Source organism: Nerophis ophidion, linkage group LG19 (assembly GCF_033978795.1).
Source record: "Nerophis ophidion isolate RoL-2023_Sa linkage group LG19, RoL_Noph_v1.0, whole genome shotgun sequence".
Taxonomy (NCBI): Eukaryota; Metazoa; Chordata; class Actinopteri; order Syngnathiformes; family Syngnathidae; genus Nerophis; species Nerophis ophidion.
In genome coordinates this window covers 8,693,849-8,718,691 of record NC_084629.1, presented here as the reverse complement: position 1 = coordinate 8,718,691, position 24,843 = coordinate 8,693,849, and the positions used below count along the sequence as shown (strand labels likewise).

Here is a 24,843-nt window from a genome sequence, read left to right as displayed (position 1 = left end):
CATTACACAAAAATACCTAAAAATGAGGCACAATGATGCAATATGCACATACAGCTAGCCTAAATAGCATGTTAGCATGGATTAGCTTGCAGTCATGCACTGACCAAATATGCCTGATTAGCACTCCAACAAGTCAATAACATCAACAACGAGCACCTTTGTGCATTCAGGCACAGTATAAAACTTTTGGTGGACAAAATGAGACAAAGGAGTGGAAGATTTCCCATGTAAAGAAACTGTTGCGTCACAGTCCACACTGTGGTGAGTTCAAGGACTGCCTAAAAAAGTAGGACTAAACGATGTTCACCAAACACTCTCATCAGTGAAGCATACACACAAACATATTAAACAGTTCTAACAATTGGGAAGGTTTGTGTCATGTTTCTCCTAAAAAAAAAAAAACGAATAAAACAAAAAAAATATTTTCCCCCATCTTTTTCCATTTTCAATCCTCTTTTAAAAATGCTGCAGGGAGCCGATACGGTTTGAGAGCTGCGGGTTGCTGACCCCCGTGCTATTCAGTACTATTAGATCATGCTTATAAAGTCCTGTGGATGTATTGTGAGCTCAAATTGAGGACAGTGTTTGAAGTGTGTGACAGAAGACAAATAAAACATGTGTTCAAGCAGTAAGAGAGTAAGCAGGATCTGGTCTGAGCAGAAAAATCCACTAAATTTGCACCAGAAAATCTGGTTTTCAGGGAGTAAGGGAAGCACCGACTGTAATATATTCTCTGTGGGGAGGCTCACTGTGGCACAAATTGAGAAGCCCTGTTCCATTTAACATCTGGCATGAATTTCCGAAAGGCCTGCCATAGGACAAGAATGCTTTGTAAGTCATATTTCTCATAATATATGGTATATTTTACGATGACACAACATTCCGTTGTTGTCCATATCTGGAGTAAATTATCTTTAATACAGTACTTGTTAAACGTTCGAAATTCAAAAATGTTAACCATGGACTAAAGCATTGTAGCGTTATCAAAGGTTTTAAGATGCCGAAAGCTAGTTTAGAAAAAAATCATTAAACTTTAAAAAACTCGGACCGGCGCCACGGAACAGAGTGAATTCGGTGTACATTTTTTTTTGCCTACAATACGCTTGACTGAAATGTTTTCAGGTCAGACCTTATAAACTCCTCGTAGGATATTTACGACTTCCGAGCAGTCTTCAGATGCAGCATCGGCGTGCGCGTGTTTACAATCCTACAAAAGAAAGACAGCTATTTTGCCTTCGGGTGATACTCAATTAGTCCAGATGTCTAACGTCATGAGTACATCTGTCTTACAAGAGTTCCTACCTTGTAAATCCCTGGAATGGAAACCTGGGCTAAAACATGCACATCCATCCATGTGGAGGTTCTGAAGAGTCTCCAATTTATTTATCTTGTGTTTCTACTTGTTTTGTTAGTACCTGTGCCAACTTGGCTCTGTTGCAGCCCAGGAAGCGTTGTGGAACTAGAAACCTAATTGCCTCCCTTTGATTTACCAGCCAAGCATGCAGAAGCCACATTAGAGAATCTTTATAGGCTTTTCTCCACTAAAACCCCCAATCACCAATGGGCTGGAAATAAGCCAAAGTCAATTCAATCCCCTCTTGTTACTTTCCTGGATATTCTCTTCCTTTCTTACATCGTACTTTGTTCTGTCTTTAACTGGACCATATGTTTGACATATGTTTCTTTGAGAGTGCCGATCACTTACCTACGCAAGTCCTCTCGTCCGATGCCAGCTGCAGCCCCGCAGACGGGCAAAGGCAACGGATCTCGCCCCGGACTTCCTCGCAGCCGTACTGGCAGTGAGCGAGGGAGCAGGACCTGGAATCTAACGGGCATGTTCAGCAAATATGCAAAAACCATGAACAAGAGCCATGGTACTCACTGGCGCAAGATCCATCAGGCATCACGGTGTATCCGTTGAGGCAGTAGCACTTGTAACTTCCGTGGGTGTTCATGCAGCGATGTTCGCACGGACGAGGGTTCAAGCCACATTCGTTCATATCTGGGGGAAAAAAACAACTTTTAAAGGCCTACTGAAACCCACTACTACCGACCACGCAGTCTGATAGTTTATATACATCAATGATGAAATATTAACATTGCAACACATGCCAATACGGCCTTTTTAGTTTACTGAATTGCAATTTCAAATTTCCCGCGAGTTTCTCGTTGAAAACGCCGCGGAATGGTGACGTGTACGCGTGACGTTACGGACTGTCGGGAAATATTAGCGCTGCACCACTGGCGGCTAAAAGTCGTCTGCTTTAATCGCATAATTACACAGTATTTTGGACATCTGTGTTGCTGAATCTTTTGCAATTTGTTCAATTAACAATGGAGACTATAAAGAAGAATGCTGTTGGTGGAAAGCGGTGTATTGCAGCTGTCTTTAGCACCAAAACACAGCCGGTGTTTCTTTGTTTGTTGTGAAGCAGAGCGGTCAAGCGAACATGTTTTCTCTACGTCAACCAGCATGTTTTTGGATGGGAAAATTGTGATATATATCTTACTGGAGACATCATTGGATTATTTGTCGTCCTGCAGCAGCTGTCAAAAAAGGCAGTTGTGAGCTTGGCTCATTAGCTTCTCTCTGAGACACTGCGTGTTCACCGCAGCCATCCGACCTCGAGGTATGTCTTTACAATCTCACTAAAACACTATTAAAACAATAAGCAGATAAGGGATCTTCCAGAATTATCAGAGTAAATGTGTCTAATTACATTTGAAACGGGTGGTGAGTCCATTGGAGGGGTGACCCACGTTGCCTCTTCGGGCTGTGCCCGGCCGGGCCCCATGGGAACAGGCCCGGCCACCAGGCGCTCGCCATCGTGCCCCACCTCTGGGCCTGGCTCCAGAGGGAGCCCCGGGTGACCCGCGTCCGGTCGAGGGAAATCTGGGTCTATGTTTTTTCTTCTTCATAAAGGTCTTCGAACTGCTCTTTGTCTGATCCCTCACCTAGAACCTGTTTGCCTTGGGAGACCCTACCAGGGGGCATAAAGCCCCCGGACAACATAGCTCCTAGGATCATTGGGACACGCAAACTCCTCTACCACGGTAAGGTGGCAGCTCAATATCCTATCAATATCCTAATTCACAAATATTTCATCCTCGCTCAAATTAATGGGGAAATTGTCGCTTTCTCGGTCCGAATTGCTCTTACTGCTGGTGGCTCCCATTATAAACAATGTGAGGATGTGTGGAGCCCTGCAACTCGTGACGTCACGCGCACATACTTCCGGTAAAGCTTAGTGGTGACCCTCGCTCCATCCTTGTTTGTGAATGACTTAGCATTTAATGGAAGCTGCTTTTATACCCAATCATGGCACCCACCTGTTCTCAATTAGCCTTCACACTTGTGGGATGTTCCATATAAGTGTTTGACGAGCATTCCTCAACTTTATCAGTATTTATTGCCACCTTTCCCAACTTCTTTGTCACGTGTTGCTTGCATCAAATTCTAAAGATAATGATTATTTGCAAAAAAAATATATATTTACCAGTTCGAACATCAAATATGTTGTCTTTGTAGCATATTCAACTGAATGATTTGCAAATCATTGTATTCTGTTTATATTTATGCCTAAAACAATTTCCCAACTCATATGGAAACAGGGTTTGTAGAAGTTGGTGATTGATAGCCATGAACCAACTCATCTCTCAAAGTAGGACCTGACAGGTGGAGCGTTCGGAAATATTTGTCTTATCACTCTCTTCAATAGTCCAATTGGTTTTACTGATTAGTTTTATTTTGTCAGTTATTGGAACTGAAAAAAAACTATCTTTAGTTGTTTCAGATCTTTCTATTAAAAAGAAAGTTCCTATTCAATTTGCTGACTGAATCATATGACTTTTGGATTGTGTTGTACCCTCGTTCTTGAAATTAGGCCTTTTTGATGACCTTTTCACTTTTTTGAGATCCAAGCAGTGTTCCTCTTTTCCTCTTTGATGTCCAAATACTACTCTTGAGTAATATCCTGTCCTTCTCGTCAACTATACATAGGCGTTTTTAACCACCTTTTTAACAGCTCTGGTACTAAATCTGAAAGTAGACAATGGCCAATACCCCCCCATTCTGTACAGGGGCCATTTACACAGAGGGACAAAAAAGTACGAGTCCTTACCTTGATTGCACGTCTTTCCGGTGTATCCCAGGAAGCACTTGCATTTGTTTGGTCCAACGCACTCGCCGTGCTTGCAGCCGTTCTCGCACTGTGCTGTTAAAACATTTAGCATGGAGAAGGCGAATAATTTTAGTGGTGGAAGGATGTTAGGTGGAGGGATTAAAGTCAAAACCAAACATTTCCATTGTTCCAGGTAGAGTTGTACGGTATACCGGCATTACCGGTAATATAATACCGCGATACTAATGAATCATATTCGGTACTATACCGCCCCTGAAACGCGCCCTCGTTGTTGTCACCATTGCTGGTTTACGGGCAGACGAGCATGTTCGGCAGCGCACAATCACGGAGTACTTACAAGCAGACACGGTGTGTAGACCAGTGGTTCTTAACCTGGGTTCGATCGAACCCTAGAGGTTCGGTGAGTCGGCCTCAGGGGTTCGCATCTCATAAGCTTGACAACACACTGTGTCGAATATTTTCCCAAAGATAAAATAAGTCATATTTTGGGTTGGTTTAATAGTCAAAACAAATTTACATTATTGGGATTAGTTGATAAAACATTGTCCTTTACAATTATAAGAGCTTTTTACAAAAATCTACTACTCTGCTTGCATGTCAGCGGACTGGGGTAGATCCTGCTGAAATCCTATGTATTGAATGAATTGAGAATCCTTTTAAATCGGGAAAAAATAGTTTTTGAATCGAGAATCGTGTTGAATTGAAAGAAAATATATATTTTGAATCGTATCCTGACCCCAAGAATCGATATTGAATCGAATCGATTCGCAGCCCTACTAGACGTCTTCTAAGACAAACCGAACAGTCCAGTCGCGATTGGTTGAATGACCTGAAAACTGCTCCCCAAGCAAGTTCCAGTTTTTCTTACTGTCACTCACATATACCAGTGACCTGGAGAGATACGGCCACAAGTTAGCAAAAACGGGGATTTTACATTTGATGGTATTTTTTTTTTTTTTTTTTAATTGTGAAATTTTGGTACTGTTATTATACTTCCCCACATCTTGCTGTACCCTCCAAGGTCTCATTGTATCCCATTGGGTTGAGTTTTTTCTTGCCCCGATGTGGGATCTGAGCCGAAGATGTCAATATGGCTTCTGCAGCCCTTTGAGACATTTGTGATTAAGGACTATATAAATAAACTTTGATCGCTATGATTGATTGACGTCTGACCAAACTAAGTCTAGGATCATGAGCTGATGAGGCTAAACGTCTTCTAAGACAAACCGAACAGTCCAGTCGCGATTGGTTGAATGCCCTGAAAACTGCTCCCCAAGCAAGTTCCAGCTATTCTTACTGTCACTCACATATACCAGTGACCTGGAGAGATACGGCCGCAAGTTAGTAAAAACGAGGATCTTACATCCATCCATCCATCCATCCATCATCTTCCGCTTATCCGAGGTCGGGTCGCGGGGGCAGCAGCCTAAGCAGGGAAGCCCGGACTTCCCTCTCCCCAGCCACTTCGTCCAGCTCTTCCTTGGGGATCCCGAGGCGTTCCCAGGCCAGCCGGGAGACATAGTCTTCCCAACGTGTCCTGGGTCTTCCCCATGGCCTCCTACCGGTTGGACGTGCCCTAAACACCTCCCTAGGGAGGCGTTCGGGTGGCATCCTGACCAGATACCCGAGCCACCTCATCTGGCTCCTCTCGATGTGGAGCAGCAGCGGCTTTACTTTGAGTTCCTCTCGGATGGCAGAGCTTCTCACCCTATCTCTAAGGGAGAGCCCCGCCACCCGGCGGAGGAAACTCATTTCGGCCGCTTGTACCCGTGATCTTATCCTTTCGGCGGAGGAAGCTCATTTCGGCCGCTTGTACCCGTGATCTTATCCTTTCGGCGGAGGAAGCTCATTTGGGCCGCTTGTACCCGTGATCTTATCCTTTCGGTCATGACCCAAAGCTCATGACCATAGGTGAGGATGGGAACGTAGATCGACCAGTAAATTGAGAGCTTTGCCTTCCGGCTCAGCTCCTTCTTCACCACAACGGATCGATACAACGTCCGCATTACTGAAGACCCAGCACCGATCCGCCTGTCGATCTCACGATCCACTCTTCCCCCACTCGGGAACAAGACTCCTAGGTACTTGAACTCCTCCACTTGGGGCAGTGTCTCCTCCCCATCCTGGAGATGGCACTCCACCCTTTTCCGGGCGAGAACCATGGACTCGGACTTGGAGGTACTGATTCTCATTCCGGTCGCTTCACACTCGGCTGCGAACCGATCCAGTGAGAGCTGAAGATCCCGGCCAGATGAAGCCATCAGGACCACATCATCTGGTGGGGATCTTACATTCGATGGTATTTATTTTTTTTCGATTGTGAAATGTTGGTACTATGCTAGTTTACTTGGAACCACTCCTCCATTGTTGCTACATTGTACGAACAAATCTAACACAAGAACTTTGACTCGTCTTACCCTCACACTGGCCTTTGCTGTTCCTTTTCCAGCCGTAGCAACACTCCAGCCTCCTGCCATAGCGACATACACCTTGTTGGATTCCAGGAGAGATTTGTCTGTGATGCCTGTGTCGAGGAGCAGAGGAGTTCAAGGTAGTGTAGGTCATATCACCGTCGTATACATATTTACAACCCTGGGAGTTCAAGTTAGAAAGCACATCATGGCCTCGGACCAAAATTTAATCTCGATAATGAAAATACATGTATGGTATTTAAGTCGATTCAAGAATACAACCAAAATATCCACATCTTGCAGGTTTTCAAACTAATTATAAGAATAATGCTAACAACAACAACAACAGTCAAAGTGATGCATTCGTTTGGATATAAAAAGTAAGATTCTCCCTAGACCAGGGGTGGGCATTACGTCGATCGCGATCGACTGCTCGATCTCGGAGGGTGTGTCAGTCGATCTCAAGCCAGGCATTAAAAAATAGACATAAAAATGAGCAATCATCAATCACACCAAGACTTCACTTTCGTCAGTTGTTTGACATTCTTGGCACCCGAGGATCTTGTGAGATGACGCTGGCTGCTGCGAGCTCATGTTTAAGAAAAAAATCACTAACAGGGCGGACGCAGAGAAACACATTTTATTTCTAGAGACTCCGTACCTACTGTCAAAACTCTAAAGACCGACTGCACAGTTCCTGTCTTCACCATAAAAGACCTGTTTCATCCTGCCTGTGCTAACAAAATAAGAGTCTCAGAAAGCTAGCGTGCACAAGCTAGCAAGCTACGGAGTTTGACGCCAATGTATTTCTCCCCCGCCCTCAGCGACCGCTTTCTCACTTGCTTGCCCACCCGCACTCTCACTGACGTCACTCACCTGCTGCCAGACATTAAAGGGCCACACACATATGCTACTCTTATAACAAAGTGTTTAAAAACGAGTATGCAAGTTGGACAAATGAGATGCCAAATCCAACCACTTTCATGTGGTATTGGACAGAAAGGAGAACTTTTTTTTTCCTCCATTTGAAAATGCGGACGTTATCAGCACCACTGTCTAATTCCAATCAATGCAAGTCATCAGAATCAGGTAATACACCAACTTATATTCTTGTCTTCGTGAAAGAAAGACATCTATATGTGTTAAACATGCTTGTATTATCATTAAACACCATTAACTTGTTAACAAAAATGTCTCTTTCATAAATAAATAAATATAAATTATAAATAGGAATGAGGTAGATCTCCTCGACTTGGTCAATTGAAAAGTAGCTCGCCTGCAGAAAAAGTGTGAGCGCCCCTGCCCTAGACCAACAACCAGTTTACAGTTTGTTGGGTTCAGATGGTAAAACTCATCCTGCACAACGTCTGATTACTACCACCAAGTGCAAGATTGCTGGTACGTTTGTATGTTACCAGCTTTTGCTATCCCTGTGTCATTTCTGCCCAAACACATGGTTGTTGATCACGTTTGGATCTGGGTTTGTTGGTTTTGTTACTGTGTAAAAAAAAAAAAGATTACATTTGATTGGAACCATTGAAAAAAGTAAACACTTAAATGTATACAGCCTTGAATTCTTAGGAATTGTTGGGCCGCTGCGGTACTCGGTTGTAATCAGTGTTAATTTTGACAGCAAAATTTGATTTAGTTTTAGTCATAGTCTTTTGACTAAAATGTAATTTAGTTTCAGTCATAATTTAAATAAATGATAAATGGGTTGTACTTGTATAGCGCTTTTCTACCTTCAAGGTACTCAAAGCGCTTTTGACACTACTTCCACATTTACCCATTCACACACATTCACACACTGATGGAGGGAGCTGCCATGCAAGGCACCAACCAGCACCCATCAGGAGCAAGGGTGAAGTGTCTTGCTCAGGACACAACGGACGTGACGAGGTTGGTTCTAGGTGGGATTTGAACCAGTGACCCTCGGGTTGCGCACGGCCACTCTCCCACTGCGCCACGCCGTCCCTAAATTTAGTTATTTAGATTGTTTTAGTTTTAGTTGACGAAATATAAGATTATAGTCGACGAGAGCTTCACGGTGGAAGAGGGGTTAGTGCGTCTGCCTCACAATACGAAGGTCCTGCAGTCCTGGGTTCAATCCCAGGCTCGGGATCTTTCTGTGTGGAGTTTGCATGTTCTCCCCGTGAATGCGTGGGTTCCCTCCGGGTACTCCGGCTTCCTCCCACTTCCAAAGACATGCACCTGGGGATAGGTTGATTGGCAACACTAAATTGGCCCTAGTGTGTGAGTGTGAGTGTGAATGTTGTCTGTCTATCTGTGTTGGCCCTGCGATGAGGTTGCGACTTGTCCAGGGTTTACCCCGCCTTCCGCCCGATTGTAGCTGAGATAGGCGCCAGCGCCCCCCGCGACCCCAAAAGGGAATAAGTGGTAGAAAATGGATGGATGGATATAGTCGACGAAAACTACAGTAGATTAAGTCGACTAAAGGGTAACATATAAACTTTCCCTTCAATTTCTGAAAGTCAAAGCAAAACAGCGGAAAAATCACCGATACAAGTCGTATTTTGATGAAAATCATGTCTCAAATTCAGTATTTCACGAGTAAGCAGTGTGATAAACGGGATAACGTCGAGTGAGTTGTATGTTGTGGAAAATGCTTACCTGTGTGTGGATTTCGGGGTGATTGGACTGTAAATGTCGCTTCAAGTTTGTTGTGTTTTTCTTACACTGCGTCTTGTTATCTTCGACGTCATAATTAAACTTCCCCATATGTCCTCTCTCCTCTTCCTCCCCGGCGTTGACATTCCCGGGTCAGTCTCAAACGCAAACTACGTTTACGTAACTTCCTTACAGCGTCGCTCTGATTGGTTCTCTTCCCAACTCCTCCCGCCTCTTCCTAACGAAATGAGTTCCGATTGGATCTCGTCTCTGGCAGACATTTTCGTCTCGTTTTTATTTGTTGACGAATATGTCAATACACCTCGTCATCGTCTTAGTCCACGTAAATTATTTTTTATTTAGTTATTGTCTCGTTCTAGTCACAAAAAAAGGTCGTTGACAACAACTATGACGAAAATTTTTCGTCAACAAAATTAACACTGGTTGTAATACACTTGTCCACCATCCATCCATCCATCTTCTTCCGCTTATCCGAGGTCGGGTCGCGGGGGCAACAGCCTAAGCAGGGAAACCCAGACTTCCCTCTCCCCAGCCACTTCGTCTAGCTCTTCCCGGGGGATCCCGAGGCGTTCCCAGGCCAGCCGGGAGACATAGTCTTCCCAACGTGTCCTGGGTCTTCCCCGTGGCCTCCTACCGGTTGGACGTGCCCTAAACACCTCCCTAGGGAGGCGTTCGGGTGGCATCCTGACCAGATGCCCGTACCACCTCATCTGGCTCCTCTCGATGTGGAGGAGCAGCGGCTTTACTTTGAGTTCCTCCCGGATGGCAGAGCTTCTCACCCTATCTCTAAGGGAGAGCCCCGCCACACGGCGGAGGAAACTCATTTTGGCCGCTTGTACCCGTGATCTTATCCTTTCGGTCATGACCCAAAGCTCATGACCATAGGTGAGGATGGGAACGTAGATCGACCGGTAAATTGAGAGCTTTGCCTTCCGGCTCAGCTCCTTCTTCACCACAACGGATCGGTACAACGTCCGCATTACTGAAGACGCCGCACCGATCCGCCTGTCGATCTCACGATCCACTCTTCCCTCACTTGTGAACAAGACTCCTAGGTACTTGAACTCCTCCACTTGGGGCAGGGTCTCCTCCCCAACCCGGAGATGGCACTCCACCCTTTTCCGGGCGAGAACCATGGACTCGGACTTGGAGGTGTTGATTCTCATTCCGGTCGCTTCACACTAACCCTAACCCTAACTTGTCCACCACTTGTGGTAATAATGACAAGGTCAAACAAACAGAAGAAGTTTGGAGCGCAAGTCATAGAGAAGTTTCTTAACCCTTGTGTAATGTACATATTGTTGTTACTCAGCCAGTGTTTGTGGGTCTGATGGACCCGTTGCATTTTGTGGCTGTTAATGCCACACAATCAAACACTTTTATGTTAAAATACTGAAAATATGTTTACCTTATCCCAATAAACATCTGTTCAGTATTGTGACATAAAAGTGTTTGATTGTGAGACGTTAAAAACCATAAAATGCAGCGGGTCCATCAGACCCACAAATGCTGGCTGAGTAACAATATGAACGTTGCACGGAAAATTTCTCAGCCAGTTTCTGCATCCCACAGGGATTTTTCTTTTGTGTTTCTGAACTTGCGGTTCCCACACAAAGTTGCAATATTGTTTGTCCACATTGTCTACTCTCATTTTCTCGCACATTTCACCCTCTGATGTTCTGTGTGCCTACACTCTGTCTTCCTTCTGTCTAGGCCTGCTGTGTGTGTGTGTGTGTGTGTGTGTGTGTGTGTGTGTGTGTGTGTGTGTGTGTGTGTGTGTGTGTGTGTGTGTGTGTGTGTGTGGTACACAGACATCAACTTCCACACATACATTAGCCCCAGGTCAACTGGACATCTTATATGTAATAGAAATGTGTAGAGGGATGTATGGTGTGTGTGTGGTCATCAAATATGTATTCTGATATATGTTCTTAACAGAAACTGAGCCAAAGTCAGTGAGTCTTAGTTCGAAAAATTAATTAAACTGTATCATTTTTCTTTTACCAACAAATGAAAACGGGTCCCACAGACCCGAACAAGTCTATGGGACAAACCCCCCAAAAATGATTAAAGTAGCAAAGCTGTATTTTAATTTGCACCTACATTTTTATTGACATCTCATTTAGGCAATACGTACTAGTATTATTTATTATTGATTTAGTTTATTTATTTTAGCACTGTGTAGTAATTGTATCAGTTTGTATGTGTCCCTTCGTTCGCAGTATAATTGCATTGTATTCATTTTTGTAATCAGTCTGACCTAAGACGTAATGATATTCTTTGTGATTAACACTTGGTCTCATATCATTATCGTAAGTCAGAAATATCTTATTAATCCCAAAGGGGGAAATAAGGTTCATTGCTGGTTTACGAGCAAACGGGCATGTTCGGCAGCGCACAATCACAGAGTACTTACAAGCAGACAGTGTGTAGACAGAAAAGGGAGAACGGATGCATTTTGACTAATGATAAAGGTGAAGTTGTAACACTGAAACGCCCTCAGGAAAAGATGCTTTAAGTCATGGCTAGCTAGATAGCGGCTAAAGTCATTCCGCAGTCTCCATTGTTTTAGCTTCTTCTAAATCACTACTCCTCGCCTCCATGGCGACAAATAAAGTAAGTTTCTTACAAGTATCATCCCTGCAGGACAAGGAATAGCCAAGCATGCTTCATTACACACCCGCCGCCAAAATGTAAACAAACGCCATTGGTGGATCTACACCTGACATCCACTGTATTGATACCAAGTACAGGAGCCATCCTACTATGATTACGTCGATGTTTTTTGCCTTCACAACGTCTTTAGTTTAAAAAAAAATTATATTATTTTTATAAACTCAGGAAATATGTCCGTGGACACATGAGGACTTTGAATATGACCAATGTATGATCCTGTGGCGACTTGGTATCGGATTGATACCCAAATGTGTGGTGTTATCCAAAACTAATGTAAAACATTCAAACAGAAGAATAAGTGATTTTATACATTTTAACAGAAGTTAAAAAAGAAAGTAAGCAGATATTAACAGTAAATGAACAAGTGGATTAATCATTCATTTTCTACCACTTGTCCTTAATAATGTTGACAAAATAATAGAACTGCATACATCAGCAGATTAACCAGGAGCCTTTGTTTGCTTACTTACGAATAAAAGACAAGTTGTCTTGTGTGTACACTATTTTATTTAAGAACCTTTTATTTAAGGGACGGCGTGGCGCAGTGGAAGAGTGGGCGTGCGCAACCTGAAGGTCCCTGGTTCAATCCCCACCTAGTGCCATACCCGTCACGTCCGTTGTGTCCTGAGCAAGACACTTCTCACCCTTGCTCCTGATGGGTGCTGGTCAGTGTGTGAATGGGTAAATGTGGAAGTAGTGTCAAAGCACTTTGAGTACCTTGAAGGTAGAAAAGCGCTATACAAGTACAAGTATAATTTATTATTTATGACACACTCGCAATATTAAACATACGTTTATTGTAATGTAAGATGCAATTTTTTGTGGTCCCCTTTATTTAGAATTGCACCGAAAAGTATCAAAATATCACCAAAAATATTGGTATCAGACAACACTTATATAGTCCTTCATAAGGTTGACAAAATAATAGAATGATAAATGACACAAAATGTTACTGCATATGTCAGCAGACTAAAATAGGAGCCTTTGTTTGTTTACTTACTACTAAAAGACAAATCGTCTTGTATGTTCACTATTTTATTTAAGGACAAACTTGCAATAAGAAACATGTTTATTGTACCCTAAGATTTTTTGGTTAAAATAAAGCCAGTAATGCAATTTTTTTGTGGTCCCCCTTATTTAGAAAAGTACCAAAAAGTATTGAAGTCATTTTGGCACCAGCAGAGTTTTACAATTTAGACTCTCTTTTGAGCCTATGTATAGAAAGACTCTCTAGCTCAGGGGTTACCAACCTTTTTGAAACCAAGAGCTACTTCTTGGGTACTGATTAATGCAAAGGGCTACCAGTTTGATACACACTTAAATAAATTGCCAAAAATAGCCAATTTGCTCAATTTACCTTTAACTCTATGTTGTTATTAATGATTAGATATTTATCTATGTGGAAACACTGATAATCTTTATGATTTCTCACAATAAATATATATAGAAACAGATAAATATCAACCAAAAACAAAGGGTATTTCTCTCTGTCATTCCGTCAGACATTTTTTTTCCTTCTACGGTAGGTTTTTTGTAGAGAATAAATGAAAAAGAAAACCTTAATTGAACGGTTTAAAAGAGGAGAAAACACAAAAAAAATTAACATTTAATTTTGAGACATAGTTTATCTTCAATTTCGACTCTTTAAAATTCAAAATTCAATTGAAAAAAAAAAAAGAAGAGAAATCATTTGAAACCTTTCGAAAAAATTAAAAAAATAATTTATGGAACATCATTGGTAATTTTTCCTGATTAAGATTAATTTTAGAATTTTGTTGACATGTTTTAAATAGGTTAAAATCCAATCTGCACATTATGATATATAACAAATTGGACCAAGCTATATTTCTAACAAAGACAAATCATTATTTCTTCTAGATTTTCCAGAACAACATTTTTAAAAGAAACTCAAAAGACTTTGAAAAAATATCTAAATTTGATTCTACAGATTTTCTAGATTTGCCAGAATATTTTTTTTAAATTTCAATCATAAGTTTGAGAGAAACTATTTCACAAAAAATCTTTGTCGAAAAAACAGAAGCTAAAATGAAGAATTAAATTAAAATGTATTTATTAGTCTTTACAAAAAAAACAAAAACAACTAGAACATTGATTTAAATTGTCAGGAGAGAAGAGGAAGGAATTTACAAGGTAAAAAGGTATATCTGTTTAAAAATGTAAAATCATTTTTAAGGTTGTATTTTTTCTCTAAAATTGTCTTTCTGAAAGTTATAAGAAGCAAAGTAAAAAAAATAAATGATTTTTTTTAAACAAGTCTTTAAAATATTTCTTGGTTTTTAAAATTCTATTTGAGTTTTGTCTCTCTTAGAATTAAAAATGTCGAGAAAAGCGAGACCAGCTTGCTAGTAAATAAAAAAAAAAAAAAAAAAAGAGGCATCTCATTGGTACGTGCTGCTATTCGAGCTATTTTTAGAACAGGCCAGCGGGCTACTCATCTGGTCCTTACGGGCTACCTGGTGCCCGCGGGCACCTCGTTGGTGACCCCTGCTCTAGCTTGTCCAGTCTGGAAAAACATTTTGCCTGGTGAGATTTCATGGTCTATTTTCTAGTGTTTTATGGGGTTTCAGGTCAGGGGATTATAGTCCAAATCTAAGCGTGCCTTTATGGGTCTTCAACACTGGGGCACCATCATGCTGAAACAGAATAAGGCCATCTGAGGGATGTAAAATATTGGTATCAGACAACGGTTGGTAGAGTGGCCGTCCGTGCCAGCAACTTGAGGGTTGCAGGTTCGATACCTGCTTCAGCCATCCTAGTCACTGCCGTTGTGTCCTTGGGCTAGACACTTTACCCACCTGCTCCCAGTGCCACCCACACTGGTTCAAATGTAACTTAGATAATGGGTTTCACTATGTAAAGCGCTTTGAGTTGATAGAGAAAAGCGCTATATAAAAATATAATTCAATTCAATTCACTAGTATAGCCAAAATAAAAGCTCAGAGTCTCTTTTAAAACATTTTTAAAGGCCTACTGAAATGAGATTTTCTTATTTAAACGGGGATAACAGGTCCATTCTATGTGTCATACTTGATCATTTCGCGATATCGCCATATTTTTGCTGAAAGGATTTAGTAGAGAACATCCACGATAAAGTTCGCAACTTTTGGTCGTTAATAAAAAAAGCCTTTCCTGTACCGGAAGTAGCAGACGATGTGCGCGTGATGTCACGGGTTGTAGAGCTCCTCACATCTGAACATTGTTTACAATCATGGCCACCAGCAGTGAGAGCGATTCGGACCGAGAAAACGACAATTTCCCCATTAATTTGAGCGAGGATGAAAAATTTGTGGATGAGGATAGTGAGAGTGAGGGACTGCGGCGGCAGTGTGAGCGTTTCAGATGTTATTAGACACATTTACTAGGATAATTCTGGAAAATCCCTTATCTGCTTATTGTGTTACTAGTGTTTTGGTGAGATTATATGGTACCTGAAAGTCGGAGGGGTGTGGCCACAGGTGTGGTGACCGCCAGCGTCTCTGACGGAAGCCACGCACCTGCAGGAGGACGCAAGCTTCGCTCATGTCTACGGTAAGAGCCGACTTATTACCACAAATTTCTCACCGTGGTCAGGTACCATGTTCGCTTGACCGCTCTGTTCCATAGTAAAGCTTCACCTTCGGGAATTTTAAACAAGGAAACACCGGCTGTGTTTGTGTGGCTAAAAGGCTAAAAGCTTCCCACCTCCATCTTTCTACTTTAACTTCTCCATTATTAATTGAACAAATTGCAAAAGATTCAGCAACACAGAAGTCCAGAATACTGTGTAATAATGCGATTAAAGCAGACTACTCATAGCTTGGATCGGGCTGGGAAAAAAATGTCCGCTACAACCGGTGACGTCATCATACGCGTATCAACAGGACACATCTGTCATGCCTGTAAATCAGGTTTATGTTTGGTCATGTTCTGTTTTGTTTTTTGGACTCTTGCTTCACATTGGTACAAAATGCGGCTGCTAGACTTTTGACAAGAACAAGAAAGTTTGATCATATTACGCCTGTACTGGCTCACCTGCACTGGCTTCCTGTGCACTTAAGATGTGACTTTAAGGTTTTACTACTTACGTATAAAATACTACACGGTCTAGCTCCAGCCTATCTTGCCGATTGTATTGTACCATATGTCCCGGCAAGAAATCTGCGTTCAAAAGACTCCGGCTTATTAGTGATTCCTAGAGCTCAAAAAAAGTCTGCGGGCTATAGAGCGTTTTCCGTTCGGGCTCCAGTACTCTGGAATGCCCTCCCGGTAACAGTTCGAGATGCTACCTCAGTAGAAGCATTTAAGTCTCATCTTAAAACTCATCTGTTTACTCTAGCCTTTAAATAGACCTCCTTTTTAGACCAGTTGATCTGCCGCTTCTTTTCTTTCTCCTATGTCCCCCCCTCCCTTGTGGAGGGGGTCCGGTCCGATGACCATGGATGAAGTACTGACTGTCCAGAGTCGAGACCCAGGATGGACCGCTCGTCGGGACCCAGGATGGACCGCTCGCCTGTATCGGTTGGGGACATCTCTACGCTGCTGATCCGCTTGAGATGGTTTCCTGTGGACGGGACTCTCACTGCTGTGTTGGAGCCACTATGGATTGAACTTTCACAGTATCATGTTAGACCCGCTCGACATCCATTGCTTTCGGTCCCCTAGAGGGGGGGGGGTTGCCCACATCTGAGGTCCTCTCCAAGGTTTCTCATAGTCAGCATTGTCACTGGCCTCCCACTGGATGTGAATTCTCCCTGCCCACTGGGTGTGAGTTTTTTTTGCCCTTTTGTGGGTTCTTCCGAGGATGTTGTAGTCGTAATGATTTGTGCAGTCCTTTGAGACATTTGTGATTTGGGGCTATATAAATAAACATTGATTGATTGATTGATTTTGCACTTCCTGGTTTTGTTTGTTTCCATGCCAACCCATTAGTTTCCACCTGGTCCCCTTAGTCACGCCCCGATCCTCAGCCTCTCACACCTGGTTCTAATTACCACAGCAGTATTTAAGTCATTTGTTTTCCTTTCCTCGGCCTGGCTTCTGCACCTACTGGACTGTGTTGAATACTCATGACCACGCACCTACCTTTCCTTGCCGGACCCTCATGCTTTGCCACGTTGTTTGTTAGACCACGCCACGTAAGACTTCTTTGTTTATATGCCTCAGTGCTAGTTTTTGGTTTGCCATGTGCCTTTTATAGTATCTTCTGTTTGTTTGTATATAGCATTGCCATTGTGCTGTTTTTGTTCTAAGTTTTAGCATAGATTATTGTCCGCCATCGAGCGTGCTTTTGGTTTTGCCTTTTTGTGTTATAGTGTATAAAAAAAAAACGTGTACTTACATGCACGTCTCGCCCGTTCGAATCATTCTTTGTGTAGAAGAAGCGAAATAAAGCCATGTCACAGTCCTGATATTGCGCGAAATTTAAAATTGCAATTTATTAAACTAAAAAAGCCGTATTGGCATGTGTTGTAATGTTAATATTTCATCATTGATGTATAAACTATCAGACTGCGTGGTCGGTAGTAGTGGGTTTCTGTAGGCCTTTATCCCCGCCCACCCCCTCCACCATTCCCACTAAAAGCAGACTTGGGGAATCTAAAGCTGGAGAGAAATCAACCAGAATAGCTTGAGAGTGACAGGTGCTGTTCCGTTATTGACAGTCCTTTGCCCCATGTAGCCGACACACAACTGGTAGTTAGAGCAGTGTGAACATGCCATTAATACTCAAGATGAGGTCATGCGGATTTCAAAATGGGTTACAGAAAATAAGATGAAACTTAATATTTCCAAAACAAAATGTCTTGTTATTTGCTCAAAACATGCTCATAGAAAGGAACGCATATTAAATGTTTCTCTGAACGGAGTTCATGTTGAACAAGTTAAAGAAGCAAGGTTGCTGGGAGTTACAATAGATGAAAGACTATCTTGGGCCACTCGCATTAAAAACATAGTAACAAAAATGAGCAGAAGCATTTCAATCATAAGAAGAAGTGCCTATTTTTTAACTAACACATCTATGAAGCAAGTTATACAATCCCTTGTATTGTCACATATGGACTACTGCCCAGCAATCTGGTCTAATGCATCTAAACAAGAACTGAATAAAATCCAGCTTACCCAAAACAGAGCTGCCAGACTAGCTCTCCATTGCTCATTTAGGACCGGCATTGAGATCATGCATCATGAATTGTCATGGATGAAAGTTGATGAAAGACTGGCTTGTAGTTTGATTCTATTTTTAAAAAACATCTATACATACTTGTGAGGCGTCTGCCTCACAATACGAAGGTCCTGCAGTCCTGGGTTCAAATCCAGGCTCGGGATCTTTCTGTGTGGAGTTTGATCATCAATCAATCAATCAATCAATCAATCAATCAATGTTTATTTATATAGCCCCAAATCACAAATGTCTCAAAGGACTGCACAAATCATTACGACTACAACATCCTCGGAAGAACCCACAAAAGGGCAAGGAAAACTCACACCCAGTGGGCAGGGAGAATTCACATTCAGTGGGACGCCAGTGACAATGCTGACTATGAGAAACCTTGGAGAGGACCTCAGATGTGGGCAACCCCCCCCCTCTAGGGGACCGAAAGCAATGGATGTCGAGCGGGTCTAACATGATACTGTGAAAGTTCAATCCATAGTGGCTCCAAGACAGCAGTGAGAGTCCCGTCCACAGGAAACCATCTCAAGCGGATCAGCAGCGTAGAGATGTTTGCATGTTCTCCCCGTGAATGCGTGGGTTCCCTCCGGGTACTCCGGCTTCCTCCCACTTCCAAAGACATGCACCTGGGGATAGGTTGATTGGCAACACTAAATTGGCCCTAGTGTGTGAATGTGAGTGTGAATGTTGTCTGTCTACCTGTGTTGGCCCTGCGATGAGGTGGCGACTTGTCCAGGGTGTACCCCGCCTTCCGCCCGATTGTAGCTGAGATAGGCGCCAGCGCCCCCCGCAACCCCGAAAGGGAATAAGCGGTAGAAAATGGATGGATGGATCTATACATACCATAAACCCTCATATCTGTATTCTCAGCTCTTGCTTGCCAGTGACAGTCACAACTACGGTACCAGGCTAGCCCTAAGAGGTGCTCTCACACGTCTTAAACCCAAAAGTGATGTTTTGAAAAAGACTGTAATGTATCGGGCAATCACTTACTGGAACAGACTTCCACAATATCTGCTATCAATCACCAGCATAGTGGGTTTTAAGAATAAACTAAAAGGAGAAGTATTGCGTAAAGAGATTATTTTAGATTGTACCTAATGTCATGACTGGTTTTATTGACTATTGAGTATTTTATTGATTATGGGATAAGCAGCAGAAAATGGATGGATGATACTTTTTCGTCACTTATTGTTTGTCTTTGGTACACTAATGTGTATATTTTAGGCCATTGGTTCTTTGTTTTATTTTTGCAAAAATGTATACAGTATATCTATTTTTATATTGCTATTTTTATTACAAAATGCGGCTGCTAGACTTTTGACAAGAACAAGAAAGTTTGATCACATTACGCCTGTACTGTATATACCTTTATATACATATATACATACATATATACCTGTACTGGCTCACCTGCACTGGCTTCCTGTGCACTTAAGATGTGACTTTAAGGTTTTACTACTTACGTATAAAATACTACACGGTCTAGCTCCATCTTATCTTGCCGATTGTATTGTACCATATGTCCCGGCAAGAAATCTGCGTTCAAAAGGCCTCCGGCTTATTAGTGATTCCCAAAGCCCAAAAAAAGTCTGCGGGCTATAGAGCATTTTCCGTTCGGGCTCCAGTACTCTGGAATGCCCTCCCGGTAACAGTTCGAGATGCCACCTCAGTAGAAGCATTTAAGTCTCACCTTAAAACTCATTTGTATACTCTAGCCTTTAAATAGACTCCCTTTTTAGACCAGTTGATCTGCCGTTTCTTTTCTTTTTCTTCTATGTCCCTCTGTGTATCAGCTGGGGACATCTCTGCGCTGCTGGTCCGCTACCCTTGGGATGGTTTCCTGCTGGCTCCGCTGTGAACGGGACTCTCGCTGCTGTGTTTGGACTGGACTCTCGCGACTGTGTTGTATCCATTGTGGATTGAACTTTCACAGTATCATGTTAGACCTGCTCGACATCCATTGCTTTCCTCCTCTCTAAGGTTCTCATAGTCATCATTGTCACCGACGTCCCACTGGGTCATTATTGTCACCAATGTCCCACTGGGTGTGAGTTTTCCTTGCCCTTATGTGGGCCTACCGAGGATGTCGTGGTGGTTTGTGCAGCCCTTTGAGACACTAGTGATTTAGGGCTATATAAGTAAACATTGATTGATTGATTGATTGATATTTTTAGCTTTGGTATGAAAATTATTATGTAACAACATTTATTAGTATTTTTTGGTTCTTTGTTGTTGCTATTTTTGTATTATGACAATTTATTATTGGATCATGTTGTACTGCATTTTAATCGTTTGTTCAGTGGTTGTGTGATGTTTTTTGCCTGGACCCCAGGAAGAATAGTCTCCACTGCGGTGTAGACTAATGGGGATCCTTAATAAACCAAACTAAAAAAAAAAACCTTCCTCTTGTGTTAGCTTTCTGTTACCATCTCTTATGTTAACGGGTCGGTTTTGACCCATGTCTTAAATCAGCTGTAAAATACACTTAAAACAATTTTCTATCATCCAATTTGTTTCTCATCTCTTGGTTACCTCGTTAGGTTTCCTTATCCATGAAAATATTGGTTTTAATATTTTTGGTGTGGGCCATTGGGCCTTTTTTTTGTCAGTATACCCCTCGATTTCAATTGAAGAAAATGGTAAAACGAACCTCAAGAGAATCGTTTAAATAAAAAAAAAGGTTGTTGTGTTACCTGACCCTTACTGAGGGGTATTAGAACACATCTCTTAAATAAATTAGTTTTATTTATTTTTTCATGTTAATAATTTTAACATAGTAACAACTCTATACTGAATTGACCTCAAATGTCTGGACATTTTAGTTTTTAAATGCATAAAAGAACCACATAAATGTTGTTTGTTTTTGTACTGGATAACAAGGTGAAATGAGAATCCACTAAAGCTCACATGATTGGGAGAGGAGCTGGCCGTCAGTGTGTTCAGTTTTGGCTCTACTTAGTGCTTTATAGTCTTATTTTTATAACTGGGTCGAAACCGACCCTAACAACACCAAGGTCATAATTTCAACCAGAGCATTTTATAATTTAGTGAAACAAAAAAAACAAGTTTTATTTTGTTGAAATGGAGGTTCCTGACAAAGTCAAAAAGCCTTGATGCATAAAAATAAATGTATGTGGTTCTTTTATGCATTTAAAAACTAAAACGGGTCGGTGCCGACCCTAACACAAGACGAAGGTTAAAACAATTTAAAAACTGCAAATTCTGCAATGAATGGATGAACGTAGACACAGACTTAAACAAGTTGAAAAACTTATTCGGGTGTTACCATTTAGTGGTCAATTGTACGGAATATGTACTGTACTGTGCAATCTACTAATAAAAGTGTCAATCAATCAAAAAAAAAAGACGATATGAACAGTAAGCGCTTTGGCTGCAGGTTGCACTTTGTTTGAGAAAAGTCTACACTTTCTGCAGCGTTGAAATATCAACTCACCTGTTGGCATCTGCACCTCTATAAGAGAAATAGAGCAGGAGCAAAAGAGCACCGACGAAGGTGATGGGCTTCATAACTCCACTTCTTCTCCAAACTAAGGATTTGCTCCTTTTTAATGTCCCGTCTCCTGCTCCCAGGCTTGATCTTCAAACACAATGCAGGCTGTGTTGCATGTGGCTTCCACAGCGAAAGCTCCAGGAAAGAGGGAAAGAAAAAAAAATGTCTCTCTCAGAGGCCCATTATTTTTGCTTCTTCCCTCTGTGGAAATGCAAGAGTGGGCTGACACAGTGAAGTGAGTGAGGAGGGATAGGTTGTGACTTTTGCAACTAGGGGTGGGTTTGTAACCGGGTGGGGGATTATATGTCGAGGGGTTCTCTCCTCTGTTCACTGAAACCCTATACACGGGCCGAGTGGAATTCTTCCTGCAAGTCATCAAACACACTTATGTCTAGTTTTTGCCTTAAATATAAAGACAAAAACTTACTGACACAGTTAATTTTCACGCAAAAACAGACAAAAGCATTTTGCAGACACAGACCTGTCAGTTCCACAGTGTTTTATGCCGCACAGACTATCCAAGTTCAGTCCTAAACTTTTATGAGCGCTCACCTTGGACATCTGGTCCTCTGTAATGGATGGCGGATGTTTTTTTTTTTTTTAAATGATGTACAGCTTTATATTTTCTTTGTTGCAAACCCGCCTTCTGGTGTTCACTATGGCAGTGGTTCTCAACCTTTTTTCAGCGATGTACCCCCTGTGAACGTTTTTTTTAATTCAAGCACCCCCTAATCCAGCGTTTCTCAAAGTGTGGGGCGGGCCCCACCTGTGGGGAATTTTAGATTAGATTAGATTAGATAGTACTTTATTTATTCTGTCAGGAGAGTTCCTTCAGGAAAATTACAATTTTCAGCACAATCCCATTCAAGATCAGACAAACATTACAGGGAGACAGAACAGGATCGCTGACGGGTCTGCCGGCTTCCAGCGCCCCTTACAAAAAAGATGACATACAGGTAAACATGGGGGGCGGGGGGGTAGAAAAGAATAGAAGATTAAAATAAAATTAAAAAATCGGTCGCCACAAATAAATGAATGTGTGGGAAACCCTGACTTGAATGTTACTTGATGTTCAATAAATTTGAAAATGTTAAGCTTGGCATTAGCGTTCTGTTGTGGCGATGGGGGCAGGTGGGGCTTGAAAACTACCCCTTGTCCAAAGTGGGGGATGACAAAAAAAAGTTTGAGAACCACTGCCCTAATCCAATGGTTCTCAAACGCGTACCCCTGGGGGTATTTGAAGGTATGCCAAGGGGTACGTGAGATTTAAAAAAAAAAATATTCTAAAAATAGCAACAATTCAAAAATCATTTTTGAATATGTTTATTGAATAATTCTTCAACAAAATATGAATGTAAGTTCATAAACTGTGAAAAGAAATGCAACAATGCATTATTCAGTGTGGACATGTTCCATAAATATTGATGTTAAAGATTTCTTTTTTTGTGAAGAAATGTTTAGAATCCAGATGTCCAGATGGATCTCTATTACAATCCCCAAAAAGGGCACATTAAGTTGATGATTACTTCTATGTGTAGAAATCTTTATTTATAATTGAATCACTTGTATATTTTTCAACATGTTCTTAGTTATTTTTATATATTTTTTTCCAAATAGTTCAAGAAAAACCACTACAAATGAACAATATTTTAATTTAATAAATCAGAAACTGATGACATAGTGCTGTATTTGACTTCTTTATCTCCTTTTTTCAACCAAAAATGCTTCGGTCTGATTAGGGGGTACTTGAATTAAAAAAAATCTTCACAGGGGGTACATCACTGAAAAAAGGTTGAGAATTACTGCCCTAATCAGAGCAAAGAATTTTTGGTTGAAAAAAAAAAAGAGATAAAAAAGTAAAATACAGCACTATTTCATCAGTTTCTGATTTATTACATTGTATAACAGTGCAAAATATTGCTCATTTGTAGTGGTTTTTCTTGCACTATTTGGGAAAAAAAGATAAAAATAACTAAAAACTTGTTGAAAAATAAACAAGTGATTCAATTATAAATAAATATTTCTACACATATAAGTAAACATCAACTTAAAGTGCCCTCTTTGGGGATTGTAATAGAGATCCATCTGGATTCATGAACTTAATTCTTGTCATGATGGGGGGGGTCACAGCTTGCTGCGGGGTCGTTCTCCCAGGTAAGCAGACGGACTACTTGGGACATGGCGTGCGGTAGAGATGTGCGGTTTGCGGTCCCATCCGCGGAGTCCACGGATAAACCGCGGGTCGGGCGAGTGACATGACGAAAAAAATAGATTTTAATTAGATTCGGGCGGGTGGCGGTTGAACCATCCGGAAATATTTGATATACATGGTTCTGGGATCGGTATCCTTTGCCATTCAAAGAGCCATTTAAGACCCGTGTCATAAAGCGAAGAAGACAATAGGAGACGCTATTATTATCTTGAATGCCTGCCGGCAGTCACCCAGATAATAAGTATTAGGGCGTGCTATGAAGCCATTGACTTTGTCGCCTTCTACAACATGTACGATCTAATTGTCAGTCCAGCTTCATGTTGTGTGTGGCTTCCGCAGCAACACGCACACGACTCCAAGGCATACTTGGTGACACAGAGTACACTAATGGTTGTGATATAAACAATTTTAGCACTCTTAGTAATATGCGCCACGCTGTGAAGCCACACAATACAAGATTGACAAACACATTTCGGGAGAACATCCTCACAGTAACACAACATAAACGCAACACAACAAATACCCAGAATCCTTTGTATCCGTGAAACTTCCTGACTATTTTATACACCCCGCTAGCAGCAAACCCCGCCCCCCCCCCCACCCCCACCCCCCGTGCGTCGGTAAGGTGGGCGGGGTTGGGAGCGTGGGGGTGTAAAATATATTCAGGATGTGTCACGGATACAGAAAATTCTGGGTATTTGTTGTGCTGCGTTTGTGTTGTGTTACTGTGAGGATGTTCTCCCGTAATGTGTTTGTGAATCTTGTTTGGTGTGGCTTCACAGCGTGGCGCATATTAGAAAGTGTTAAAGTTGTTTATATCAAAACCATCAGTGTACTCTGTATCACCCAGTATGTCTTTCAATCTTGTACTTGTGATTGCGGAAGCTGCACACAACATGTTGCCGGACTAACAATCGGTTTGTACATGTTGTTGAAAGTGTCAAAGGCAATGGCTTCACAGCATGTCCATATTCTTGTCATCAGGATGAACACTGTTGGATAGTCACGAGAACGTTTGCGGCTCCAATTGTCTTCATTACTCTGTGAAACTGGTTTAAATAGCTCTGTGA

The 24,843-nt window shown here is 41.8% G+C and overlaps 1 protein-coding gene across 3 annotated transcripts in view; it reads right to left on the bottom strand.

Moving 5' to 3' along the window:
• egfl6 (EGF-like-domain, multiple 6) overlaps positions 1 to 21,816 on the bottom strand; it is a 43,665-nt gene extending 21,849 nt beyond the window's left edge. For all 3 annotated transcript variants that reach the window (XM_061879087.1, XM_061879088.1, XM_061879089.1), the window contains exons 1-5: positions 21,505 to 21,816; positions 6,560 to 6,666; positions 4,122 to 4,214; positions 1,883 to 2,002; positions 1,706 to 1,825 (exon numbers count right to left, since the gene is read on the bottom strand). In XM_061879087.1, the coding sequence (XP_061735071.1) occupies positions 1,706 to 1,825; positions 1,883 to 2,002; positions 4,122 to 4,214; positions 6,560 to 6,666; positions 21,505 to 21,578 (514 nt within the window). In that variant the 5' untranslated portion in view covers positions 21,579 to 21,816. The remainder of the gene's footprint in view (positions 1 to 1,705; positions 1,826 to 1,882; positions 2,003 to 4,121; positions 4,215 to 6,559; positions 6,667 to 21,504) is intronic.
• Between the last annotated feature and the right edge of the window lie 3,027 nt (positions 21,817 to 24,843).